The sequence below is a fragment of the Salmo salar genome, chromosome ssa13 (genome assembly GCF_905237065.1).
Source record: "Salmo salar chromosome ssa13, Ssal_v3.1, whole genome shotgun sequence".
NCBI classification, from domain to species: Eukaryota; Metazoa; Chordata; class Actinopteri; order Salmoniformes; family Salmonidae; genus Salmo; species Salmo salar.
This window is the reverse complement of record NC_059454.1, coordinates 77,610,891-77,624,585: the sequence shown is the minus strand read 5'-3', so window position 1 is coordinate 77,624,585 and position 13,695 is coordinate 77,610,891. Positions and strand designations below refer to the sequence as shown.

At 42.9% G+C, this 13,695-nt stretch overlaps 1 protein-coding gene across 4 annotated transcripts in view; it reads left to right on the top strand.

Annotated features, from left to right (window-relative positions):
* Positions 1-13,695, top strand: part of LOC106567978 (cytospin-B-like) — a 175,485-nt gene that overhangs the window by 112,412 nt on the left and 49,378 nt on the right. For 3 of the 4 annotated variants that reach the window (XM_014137917.2, XM_014137916.2, XM_014137915.2), the window contains 5 exons: positions 1,105-1,312; positions 5,416-5,489; positions 5,627-5,802; positions 10,731-10,927; positions 13,412-13,518. In XM_014137917.2, the coding sequence (XP_013993392.1) occupies positions 1,105-1,312; positions 5,416-5,489; positions 5,627-5,802; positions 10,731-10,927; positions 13,412-13,518 (762 nt within the window). Of the gene's footprint in view, positions 1-1,104; positions 1,313-5,415; positions 5,490-5,626; positions 5,803-8,084; positions 10,172-10,730; positions 10,928-13,411; positions 13,519-13,695 lie in introns of those variants that run through there. The other variant, XM_045693566.1, reaches the window with a different exon arrangement.

Here is a 13,695-nt window from a genome sequence, read left to right as displayed (position 1 = left end):
CCATGTTAGATCATTTGAGCCAGTTTGCCACAGTAGGAATAATCCTACAGCAACAGGAAATGTGAATTATTATGTGGATTATAATCAACTGCCATTTTTCTAGGGGTTGATGAATTTTTTTAAGTCTGAAATTGAAAAGTGGAAATGACAAATTTCATATGCCTTTTTAAGCCTCAAATACACTAGAAGTTAAACATTTCCTGCATTGCAAGTTCTCCTGCAACAGGATGATCAATTGAAGATGCTACATCTGTAGTAGGGAATGCATGGGTGATTGAGGTTACTGTCAATAGTGTATCCGGAAGTGTATTACCTGCAGCAGGAGACAAGGGCTCGAGACACTAAACTGTCAAATCAATGATTCATCATCACCTTTTTTCCCAGCAGCCAGTTACACTGTAGTGTAGGCTATGCTATCAGATTGGCTTTAGAGGAGTTCCTACTAAACTCTTGTGCCAATGAGTCTCTGTGGACACTGGCAGGGCTGACGTCCAACAGCTTTTAACAGCTTTTTGTCTTTTATTACGTCAGACTACAATAGAGTATTAGCAGTTACAGTCAGAGCGTCATACAGATCTAAGGCTGTGGTTACAATAAGGGATGTGTCACTGTCAGTTATGCTAAGTGATAAGCACACATGCCCAGACTTGAGGATGTCTGGTGGTTTAGATGTGTTAATAGTTAAGTAACCCTTAATTATCTAGTGATTAGGTGAAGATTTATGAATTAACTGTCTAATAAAATCACAAAACTTCTGAGGACATGGAATGATAAATGAAGTACAATAGGCCTTATTCTGTCGAACCTCTGCATTCACACCTGCTTTATGTAAAGGCCTTTTGTATTCTCCTTTCATCTTTAATATTGAGGTAACAGGTACATGAACGGACATTGAAAAAGTGGGTACACTGTCACTACAGACACAGGGCCATCGTATGGTGGCAGCCAACAGGACACCTGTAGAAAGAGGCCTGTTGATGAATGTTTGGACTAACCAATCAGGTCATCTCTTAAATGGCTCTATGTGTGATATCCAATCAGGTCATCTCTTACTATGTCTCGCCATGTGACTAACCAATCAGATCATCTCTTACTATGTCCCAGGCTGAGGCTGAGTGCAAGCAGGTGGCAGAGCGAGCCTTAAGGCTTGAGGAAACGCTGAGTGGCCAGGTCAGTGCCCTGGAGAAGGGGGGGCAGCAGGCCGACGGCCAAATCAAGGACCTGAAGGAGACCATCTTTGAGCTGGAGGACCAGGTGGAGCAGCAGAGAGCCGTCCACCTCCACACCAACCAGACCATCCTGGACCTAGAGAGTACGTTCCCTAGTTAGTGTATATATCACCAGTCTGCTACTACTCTACCACCTCCATCCTGGACCTGGAGAGTACAAATGTCATCAACTGTCCTCAACCTAACCTCAGGGGTTTTTACTTGTTACAGAAGCACAGCACTCCTAAACACATAGGGCCGTTTTCCTGGACCCAGATTAAGCCAAAACCTGGACTAAATAAGCATGTGCTCAAAATAATTGTTTTGTCCAGGAATGGGCTTATTCAGATTACATCACCAGTGTGGCTCTGTTTGAGGGGAGCAGGAAGGTCTCTCAGCTGTGGCTGACAAATTGGAGCTGTTGTCTAAAGCACCAGATCTACTGCTGAGCTCCACTACATTGACAGATACAGATATCTTGAGTATTGGCCTGGCAGGGCTTTCCACTGATTCAACTGTGACCTTACAGGCTGGCTAGCTGGCTTCTGGCTAGCTGGTTAGGTCTATTAGAGGCTCTCTCCCACTGAGCCCTTAATGCTGAGATAACATGCAGATTGTCTCCCTACCAGGATCCTCAGCACAGCAGACAGACAGACAGACCCAGGCAGTTCTATCCCGGTTTTATTACGAGCACATCTGTCTCTGTCCTACAGACCTGTTTGTGCAGTTTAGTAAAAAAAACAATGTTAGAACTAAATATGTGTAGTGGTCAGTATGCATTGTTTGAGTTATTTTATTTGGTTAAATCAAATCAAATTTTATTGGTCACATACACATGGTTAGAAGATGTTAATGCGAGTGTAGCGAAATGCTTTTGCTTCTCGTTCCGTCAGTGCAGTAATATCTAACAAGTAATCTAACAATTCCTCAACAACTACATAATACACACAAATCTAAAGGGGTGAATGAGAATATGTACATTTGAAGTCAGAAGTTTACATACACCTTTTAAATACAGTTTAAATACAATTCCTGACATTTAATCCGAGTAATAATTCCCTGTCTTGGGTCAGTTAGGATCACCACTTTATTTTAAGAATGTGAAATGTCAGAATAATAGTAGAGAAAATGATTTATTTCTTTCATCACATTCCCAGTCGGTCAGAAGTTTACATACACTCAATTAGTATATGGTAGCATTGCCTTTAAATTGTTTAACTTGGGTCAAACATTTTTGGTAGCCTTCCACAAGCTTCCCACAATAAGTTGAGTGAATCTTGGCCCATTCCTCCTGACAAAGCTGGTGTAACTGAGTCAGGTTTGCAGGCCTCCTTGCTCGCACAAGCTTTTTCAGTTCTGCCCACACATTTTCTATAGCATCGAGGTCAGGGCTTTGTGATGGCCACTCCAATACCTTGACTTTGTTGTCCTTAAGCCATTTTGATACAACTTTGGAAGCTTGGGGTCATTGTCCATTTGGAAGACCCATTTGCGACCAAGCTTTAACTTCCTGACTGATGTCTTGAGATGTTGCTTCAATATATCCACATCATTTTCCTGCCTCATGATGCCATCTATTTTGTGAAGTGCACCAGTCCCTCCTGCAGCAAGCACCCCCACAACAAAGCACCGTGCTTCATGGTTGGGATGGTGTTCTTCGTCTTGCAAGCATCCCCCTTTTTCCTCCAAACATAACAATGATCATTATGGCCAAACAGTTCTATTTTTGTTTCATGAGACCAGAGGACATTTCTCCAAAAAGTACAATCTTTGTCCCCATGTGCAGTTGTAAACCGTAGTCTGGCTTTTTTATGGCGGTTTTGGAGCAGTGGCTTCTTCCTTGCTGAGTGGCCTTTCAGGTTATGTCGATATAGGACTCGTTTTACTGTGGATATAGATACTTTTGTACCTGTTTCCTCCAGCATCTTCACAAGGTCCTTTGCTGTTGTTCTGGGATTGATTTGCACTTTTCACACCAAAGTACGTTCATCTCTAGGAGACCGAACGCGCCTCCTTTCTGAGCGGTATGACGGCTGCGTGGTCCCATGGTATTTATACTTGTGCACTATTGTTTATACAGATGAACGTGGTACCTTCAGGCGTTTGGAAATTGCTCTCAAGGATGAACCAGACTTGTGGAGGTCTACCATTTTTTTTCTGAGGTCTTGGCTGATTTCCACTGATTTTCCCATGATGTCAAGCAAAGACGCACTGAGTTCAAAGGTAGGCCTTGAAATACATCCACAGGTACACCTCCCATTAACTCAAATGATGTCAATTAGCCTATCAGAATCTTTTCTGGAATTTTCCAAGCTGTTCAAAGGCACAGTCAACTTAGTGTATGTAAACTTCTGACCCACTGGAATTGTGATACAGTGAATTATAAGTTAAATAATCTGTCTGTTAACAATTGTTGGAAAAATTACTTGTGTCATGCACAAAGTAGATGTCCTAACCGACTTGCCAAAACTATAGTTTGTAACAAGAAATTTGTGGAGTGATTGAAAAACAAGTTTTAATGACTCCAACATAAGTGTATGTAAACTTCCGACTTCAACTGTTCCTTCTAAAGATATGGATGAGCGATGGCCGAGCTGCATAGGCAAGGTGCAGTAGATGGTATAAAATACAGTATATACATGTGATATGAGTAATGTAAGATATGTAAACATTATTAAAGTGGAATTATTTAAAGTGGCATTGTTTAAAGTGACTAGTGATCCGTTTATTAAAGTGTCCAGTGATTGGATCTCAATGTAGGCAGCAACCTCTCTGAGTTAGTGATTGCTGTTTAGCAGTCTGATAACCCTCTGGAGAGCCTTGCGGTTGTGGGCGGTGCAGTTGCCGTACCAGGCTGTGATACAGCCCGACAGGATGCTCTCGATTGTCCATCTGTAAAAGTTTGTCAGGGTTTTGGGTGACGAGCCAAATTTCTTCAGCCTCCTGAGGTTGAAGAGGCGCCGTTGCGCCTTCTTCACCACACTGTCTGTGTGGGTGGACCATTTCAGTTTGTCTGTGATGTGTACGCCCAGGAACTTAAAACGTTCCACCTTCTCCACTACTGTTCCGTCGATGTGGATAGGGGGGTGCTCCCTCTGCTGTTTCCTGAAGTACACGATCATCTCCTTTGTTTTGTTGACGTTGAGTGAGAGGTTGTTTTCCTGACACCACACTCCGAGTGACCTCACCTCCTCCCTGTAGGCCGTCTCGTCGTTGTTGGTGATCAGGCCCACCACTGTTGTGTCGTCTGCAAACTTGATGATTGAGTTGGAGGCGTACATGGCCACGCAGTCGTGGGTGAACAGGGAGTACAGGAGAGGGCTGAGCACACACCCTTGCAGGCCCCAGTGTTGAGGGTCAGCGAAGTGGAGATGTTGTACACTCATTGCATATATCCACGGTGAGACTAGCGACATGTTGATTAAATATGAGTTATGGATATAGCAATGCAGATTTAACTGATACCAGGCTCATAATAAGCAAATAATGAGAAACACAATTTGAATGGATATATGCAATGAGTGTACAAAACTTTAGGAACACCTTCCTAATATTAAGTTGCACCCCCTTTTTCCCTCAGAACAGCCTCAATTCATCTGGGTATGGACTCTATAAGGTGTCGAAAGCGTTCCACAGGGATTCTGGCCATTGTTGACTCCATTCTTCCCACAGTTGTGTCAAGTTAGCTGGATGTCCATTGGGTGGTGGACCATTCTTGATACACACGGGAAACTGTTGAGCGTGAAAAACCCAGCAGCGTTGCAGTTCTTGACACACTCAAACCGGTTTGCCTGGCATCTACTACCATACCCCGTTCAAATCTTTTGTCTTGTCCATTCACCCACTGAATTGTATACATACACAATCCATGTCTCAATTGTCTCCAGGCTTGAAAATCCTGTCTCCTCCCCTTCATCTACACTGATTGAAGTGGATTTAACACGTGTCATCAATAAGGGATCAGAGCTTTCACCTGGATCCACCTGGTCAGTCTATGTCATGGAAAGAGCAGGTGTTCTTAATGTTTTGTATACTCAGTGTAGTAGCCATGTAGTACCACTAATATAAGAGGCAGTGTTAGATGTACTGTACACATTAATCAGACTAAGATATGGCTGCAGTTCCTCCAGTTGTGATATGCGCCTCTCACGGATGTATTCTGTGCTTGATGTTTTCAAAGTAATGGCATATTTGTCTTTCTTTATAGACCAACTCAAGAAGCTGGAGGAGCAGAAGTCGGAAGTGGAGAGGCAGCTGAAGATCTTGAGTAAACAGATGAAGGTAGGAGTGATCTGACTGTTAGTGGTTTTATACTTTCGGGTGCTTTGCTGGTGGTTAAGATGGTCAAGGTTTGTAACCGCTATGATGTAAAGACAATCATAATGCTTATGGTATACTGTGTGTGTGTGTGTGTTCAGGATGAGACGGAGGAGTGGCGGCGGTTCCAGGCAGACCTCCAGACAGCCGTGGTGGTGGCCAACGACATCAAGGTAGAGGCCCAGCAGGAGATCCGCTCTCTGAGGAGGAGGTTACAGGAGGAGCAGGGGCGCAGCGCCAAGCTCTCATCAGACCTGGAGCAGCAGAAGGGAGTCAAGTACGTACCGTATGGCTGGGAGGGTTTAGTACCTACAGCAGGGCAATTCAATTATGGTCCTCGAGGGCCGAAAAACACTTCTGGTTTTTGTTTCTACCTGATATTTGCATTTACTCATCTCATGTCCTAGGTCTAAATCCGTCCCTGATTAGAAGGGAAGAATGAAACCCAGAAGTGTAATTGGCCTTAAGGGGCCAGATTTGAAAAGACCTAAAGTATACCTCCTATACTCATCCCTCGCGCCTCTATCCAACATCCAACCTCTTATCCCTTTCCCTAGCCTTTCCCCTCTCGCTCCCTCTCAGCACTGGGCCCTATCTACTCTGTCCTGGAGCTGCTGCTACTCTTGGGCTTGCCATATCCCACTGATTGTGCGAGTGTTCAATATAGTAGTCAGTATCATATAGGATGCCGTATGGGAGGCTACAGGGAGCAGAGCTGGAAGGAACATTTTGAATTTCCATACACCATTAATCGGTTCCCTTTTAAGAGGCTTCCCCAAAAATTCTGATTTGTCGTCACGGTACCTTATGATGCTCAACATTTTGGGGTTTGCATTGAAACAAGATGATGCTAGCTACCAATAAGGATATGAGTCCAATAATAATATCTTAATAACCAAATCCTTGGATTTTCAAGCCTCAAATCCTGGGATTGCCTGCCAATCTTTGCTAAAATAGGATTGGCAGGCAGTCCCCTCCTGCAGTATCTCTGTCTGTCCGTCTGGTTCCTGCTGCAATATTCTGACTGCTCTACCAGTCTGTCTACCATTCACCACCACCAACTGTAACACACTGGGCTAGCAGTGGACCCTAACACTTCACTGAGACAAGCTGTGCTATCTGAATAGTGTAGCACTAATATAGTGGTCTAAGCTCTACCTAGAAAGGCTGCTGTCGAGATAGCATTGACAGCAGCACTAAACTTTTTGAGTCAGTTCTCGTCAAAATATAAATTGAGACAGACACTTTAGGAGCCATAGCATAAATCCTCTGTTGTGTTTCATGTGGCTACCTGTACACCACGGGTGGGCGACATATAGCCCGCAGGCCAGATCCGGCCCGCGAGCCCATTCAATCTGGCCCGGGGTAGGTTTGAGTAAAACAAATATAATTTGGGGCAACTGTTGAATGTCTAAACTATATAGAAAGTATGTTGAAATTATAATGGACCTATACGTTTTCAAATGACGACCCTTTCTTTGGCCCAAAAAATGCTTTTGAATTTTATTATCCCGATGTTGCCCTCAAGACTAAATGATTGCCCACCCCTGCTGTACAACATGGCCTGTTGTGCCAGGGACGTGATTGGTCGGTGTGTTGATGAAAGCTCAGCCCATTGGTCTTGTGTCTCCTGTGCAGTGACAGTGGCAGTGACAGTATGATGAGAGGCAAATTAGGCCAGTATTGTTAATACTATACATACAGAGCTCATCAGTTAGTTTCTAATATAGCTTGCCTGACATAAAACATGTAAAAGTGTAAATTATAACGTAAAGAAGAATGCAGTACTTTACTTTCCCCGTACGTACCTGCGACGTACCAGACCAGAAGCTTCCCTCCTCCCTGAGATCGTTTGTTCTCTCAAGGATGTCCCTCTCTCAGACATGGCTCCTTATAGAAAGCCCAGGTGAGTCCACTGCACTGCGAGCTCAATGAATGCTGCCTTTAGAGGGAATGCTACTGCTGATCTATAGCTTCTGACATTCCTTCCTGCACTGCTTCCGCTGCTTCTCACTGATTGGCTGTCTGGTTCGCTGACTGACAGCTGCACAAACTATTAGTAGTCTATGTCCTTTCATTTGGGTGGGCTGGGGTTTGCTTTGCTTAATTTCCACTGTAAAAAAAACCCTGATACTAAAGTTTTATTATGGTACTTTGCGCCACCTGCTGTTCTGTTGAATCAATCCTTTACCTAGCCTCTTGGTTCCTCTGGAGAATTGTCTTGTAGTCTGACATGGAATTATTTATTTGTACTCATGCTATCTCTGCTTGATCAAATAAACAACACTTGGTCTGTATAGCATTGTATACTGATCTCAGACATGTAGAAGGAACTCAGATCAGATGTTGATTTCATTAGCCAGTTAAGAGACGCATGGTGAGAGAGAGAAGAACAGACAAAGGACAGAGCCTTAACTGTAGTGTCTTTAGAAAAAGACACCACTCCGGTTGTGCTACATACAGTATAAATGTCCAATGCAAGTGCATAGCTTTTTAAGAGGGTATATTTCCTATTTATTACAATTCATGTTGTCTCTGTGTTTCGGTCTTGTTTTTCAGACTCGGGGCTGGAGCCAGTTTTGATACCAAGACTGCAGTAGAGGGGCGGTAAAAAAGTCCACCCACATAACATCAGGACTCTCTGAAGACAGACTGACAGTATTATTGTACACAGTTGCTTTGATCGGTATTACCATTCAAACTTTTCCATCATCTGGTATGTCATTCTGATGGGTTTATTAGCAAGGTTGATTGACCAGTACAGATGCAATATTTGCCCCAGACAGACTGACAGAGTCAAACTGTAGTTTACTGTTAAACTTCCAAATGAACGCATCTTTCTCCATGAGATCTTTCAAAAATTCTGTACACATTTTTATCTCTATTGTTTGCAATGTTTTCAGTGGTATTTGTTTTTGGGAAGCTCTCCTTTCTATCGGTCAAGAGATTATCTGATATGGCAGGAGGAGTTTCTGTTACTGATTCCGATTTGCTTTTGTGCCTTTTGGACACTTAAATTGCCTCAGTGGTGAATATTCACTTACTCAATGTGTTGCTAAATATTATGAGAATGAGACACATTTTTTGTTCAGTTCTCTGAGGGTTGACTGAAACCAAAACAGTCTGCTTATCCACTGGAAACTGCCAGCTGTTACTATGAGTCAGATTCATGTTGTAAGTTAGGTTTCATTACTACATTATGGGCCAAGTACAACTTTGAAAAGCCAAACAGACAAACTTTTCAAGTTATTTTTGTTGTTCAGAGGTGGTTTTATTGGTCTTTTGGTAGATTACTGTTCTAATACTCATTTTGTTCAAGTTTCCTGTCAGTTCTGCATCTGTGGTTATTATTATGATCCGTTTCTTCTAACTGACAGTTTGGAATATCTATTACTTAAAAAAGCAAGGATGATATATATTTTTTAAATGATGGTAATAACCAACAATCAGTTTACTTTAAGTGTGTGAGATTATTCATGGCTACAAAAAATGTGTCATGTGCTCTCGTGTTCATAATGTGAATCTGATAATATGTTGTGATAATTGACCACTAGATGGCGATATTTAACTGAATATCAAGAACATTAAAGTATCACGAACCTGCACTGGTCAGTGGTCCTAGGTTGTGTGTGTAATCAGCTGGCTACTGTTTAAGTTCAGCTCACCAGTTTGAGTTCTGCCTCCAGACAACAACACTGAATCACAGACAGTATATTATTACATTATCACTGATAATTATCACATCATCACTAATAATGTCCACACAGGAAGGCCGCCGTGCATTTAAGCCATAACGGTAATCAACTGCTGATCACTGCCCAATTCAGTCCTTACTGCCTCAGACTTACAGCCGTGCCTAAAACTCACAATGTCAAAATGTCCTGTACAGTACCTCTTAACCATTATATTTCACTCTAAACTTCAGCAGGCTATATCAACAAAATATATTTTGAATACTTTATCACTCATTTTGAAGTCATTATAATTTATTTAACCTTTATTTAACCAGGAAAAGCCCATTGAGACCCAGAGTCTCTTTTTCAAGGGAGACCTGGCCAAGAAGGCAGCCGCAATCAATACATTACAGAATTAAAACATACAACAATACAATACAACAACATGATCCAGCCTAAAAAAACAAACCCCATCAGGTCAAATAAAAAGCCTCTAGTTTCTGAGTACTGCTACAGGGTAAACGTTGGATCACTGAAGTGATGCTGGTGTTGTGACACCCATTAGAAATGTATAATGACCAACTGCCATCCTGTAAACCTCAGGTTAGAATGACTATTATTACCGAGTAACAGGACTATTCAGTGGATGCAGTCATACAAAAGCCATAGTAGACGTGCTAGTAATGTTTAACTTTGAGTACTGTCGATATTGCCAAAAAATACCACCTTATCATAAGACATATATGGTGGTAACTGTGTGGTGATTATACCTTTTTTCTGTCTGTAAACTGCTCAACAGTTCAACAAGTGAATGTGCAACTGTTTAATTTAACTTTTAGGGGAAATCTTGTTGAAACAGATCAAATATACAATGCTGTTTATTTAGAGAAATAGTCAATGTAAGGTGTTTGTCCATCTGTTTAAACTTTTTTTAATTTCATCTTTGGAAAGTCAATAAATGAAATGACTCTAGTCCTGACTTTTTCTGCGTGTGTTTGTTTGAGTTCACTCTCTTTGGGAGTTCTGCTTCCTCCTCACCAGATTCCTTACTTCAGTTCTATTCTCACCCCTTCCCCATCCATCCGTCTGTGACAATACTCTATCACTTACTCACTCACTCAGGCTGTCCAATGTCCATAAGATAAGGATGGAGTAAACTTTGTACCTTTTTTTATTTGTACTTTTGAGTGTTGTCATCTAAAATTAGAACCAGCTACTGACTTTTCCATCATCTGAAACATGTACTGTACATACTCGTACAAAATATGCTTCTGATCAATTGAGCAAATATTGCATGGAACAGTCAATGTGATGGGCAAACATCATCTTCAATCATTACCTTTCTTTAGAACATTGATTGAGTAAATAAATACTCAACCATTGTTCTGATAACACCTACTTAGTAAAATAATGTTCTGATAAAAATCCCTGGTAAGGTATATATAGCCTCTTACTGTAAAAGCACTTCAACCTGCTATGTGTAATGCCATAATGTATAGTATGAGCATCTCTTCCCCTTTGTCTTTCTCAGGTCGTTGCGTGATGACTCTGAGAGTTTCTCAGATGCAGATGGTAGTCCTCACTGGTGTGGCATCTCCATGACCCAGACCACCCAGACCCAGTCCACCTCCTCGCCCATCAACCCCAACGGCAACGCTGCCTCCTCCCCCTCGGAGCCCGGAGCCACCGTCAAATCCCTCATCAAGTCCTTTGACACAGCTGTACAGAGTAAGCACAGAGCAACCCTCCTTCTCACTCCTCCACACAAGCCCGGCAGACCTGGGTTAAAATATTATTTGTTTTCTTTCAAAGTTATTTGAGTATTTGACTGCACCTTCCTGGGGTGCCAGGTAGGGGGTGGGGTGATTGGACTATTCCATTGGTTCCAATGCGCCAGGCAAGTTCAGTCAAGCACAGGCCTCTTTACAGTATATCATACCAGACTTGTCTGCACAATAGGAGAACAGCTGGCAGCCTGTCTGTCTGCTTGAGATAGATCTATCATGTCTATACAGCAGAGGCATGTATGGTCACCTATGGTATGCTCTGCTGTCCATGTGACTGTATTGATTGTGTAGCTCACTCTAATATATCTACTGCTGTACATATCATTTTTTGTATATATTTTAGATGTATACAGTATACGCATAGATTGCATTTGAATTACTGATACAGTGTTATTTGGGTTGTTCATTGAATTCGTTTTGACATTCCTTGATTTCTTGTTTTCGTTTTTTATTATTTGTGTACTTGTTCGACATTTTACTGCACTGTTAGGTGCTAATAACACAAACATTTAGCTGCACCCGCTATAACATCTACTAAACTGTGTACGTGACCAATACAATTTTATTTGATTTGAAGGGAAAGGAATAGGAGGTGTGATTACTCTATAGACTGGCCACAGATATTCCTGAGAAAGATGTTTGTTTTGAAGCGATCTGCTGTCTCTTGTATCATCAAGGAGATAAACTCAGCAAAAAAAGAAACATCCTTTCACTGTCAACTGCGTTTATTTTCAGCAAAATTAACATGTGTAAATATTTGTATGAACATAACAAGATTCAACAACTGAGACATAACCACAGACATGTGACTAACAGAAATGGAGTAATGTGTCCCTGAACAAAGGGGGGGGGTCAAAATCAAAAGTAACAGTCAGTATCTGGTGTGGCCACCTGCTGCGTTAAGTACTGCAGTGCATCTCCTCCTCAAGGACTGCACCAGATTTGCCAGTTCTTGCTGTGAGATGTTACCCCACTCTTCCACCAAGGCACCTGCAAGTTCCCGGACATTTCTGGGGGGAATGGCCCTAGCCCTCACCCCCCGATCCAACAGGTCCCAGACGTGCTCAATGGGATTGAGATCCGGGCACTTCGCTGGCTGTGGCAGAACACTGACATTCCTGTCTTGCAGGAAATCACACACAGAACGAGCAGTATGGCTGGTGGCATTGTCATACTGGAGGGTCATGTCAGAATGAGCCTGCAGGAAGAGTACCACATGAGAGAGGAGGATGTCTTCCCTGTAACGCACAGTATTGAGATTGCCTGCAATAACAACAAGCTTAGTCCGAAGATGCTGTGACACACCAGACCATGACGGACCCTCCAAATTGATCCCGCTCCAGAGTACAGGCCTCGGTGTAACGCTCATTCCTTCGACGATAAATGCGAATCCGACCATCACCCCTGGTGAGACAAAACCGTGACTCGTCAGTGAAGAGCACTTTTTGCCAGTCCTGTCTGGTCCAGCGACGGTGGGTTTGCGCCCATAGGCGACGTTGTTGCCAGTGATGTCTGGTGAGGACCTGCCTTACAACAGGCCTACAAGCCCTCAGTCCAGCCTCTCTCAGCCTATTGCGGACAGTCTGAGCACTGATGGAAGGATTGTGCATTCCTGGTGTAACTCGGGCAGTTGTTGTTTGCATCCTGTACCTGTCCCGCAGGTGTGATGTTCAGATGTACCGATCCTGTGCAGGTGTTGTTACACATGGTCTGCCATTGCGAGGACGATCAGCTGTCCGTCCTGTCTCCCTGTAGCGCTGTCTTAGGCGTCTCACAGTACAGACATTGCAATTTATTGCCCTGGCCACATCTGCAGTCCTCATGCCTCCTTGCAGCATGCCTAAGGAACGTTCACGCAGATGAGCAGGGACCCTGGGCATCTTTCTTTTGGTGTTTTTCAGTAGAAAGGCCTCTTTAGTGTCCTAAGTTTTCATAACTGTGACCTTAATTGCCTACTGTGCTAACGACTGTTCCACAGGTGCATGTTCATTAATTGTTTATGGTTCATTGAACAAGCATGGGAAACAGTGTTTAAACCCTTTACAATGAAGATCTGTGAAGTTATTTGTATTTTTACGAATTGTCTTTGAAAGGCAGGGTCCTGAAAAAGGGCCGTTTCTTTTTTTGCTGAGTTTATGAATGAAAAATGTGGCCCGTAAATTACGCAGGATGTCAGGCCGAGGTGATGGCTGCTGAGGGGAATCTTTCCTGGTTTAGAAGCAGTGATAGAGAAGGAACCCTTGCCTCTTACATCATAGCTTAAACAGCCTAACCTTAGAGGTCTAATTGCTTAACAGGGTAAGCAGATACATTGATAGGACTCCATGGAACATCACCATGGAATACGGTATACAATGAATCACTTTCAATTTCCACTTACATAGCTACCCGTGGCTAATGCACACTCATGTGTTGGGCCTTGCAGATGGACCTGGTCCTGGACACACGGTACAGATGCACTCCTCACCTAGAAGCCCTTTGAGTGGGATCCCTGTCCGCACAGCACCCGCAGTTGCTGTCTCCCCCATCCAGGTACAGTACAGGCCCTCTTCAATATGGACTACAACAGGGTTACCCAGTAGGGGGGGACATAAAAGACTGTAAAATCACCATGAAATCAGCTCAAAGTGATTTTAATTAGGGAAATTGTCACATACACCGGATAGGTACAGTGAAATGTGTTGTTTTACAGGGTCAGCCATAGTAGTG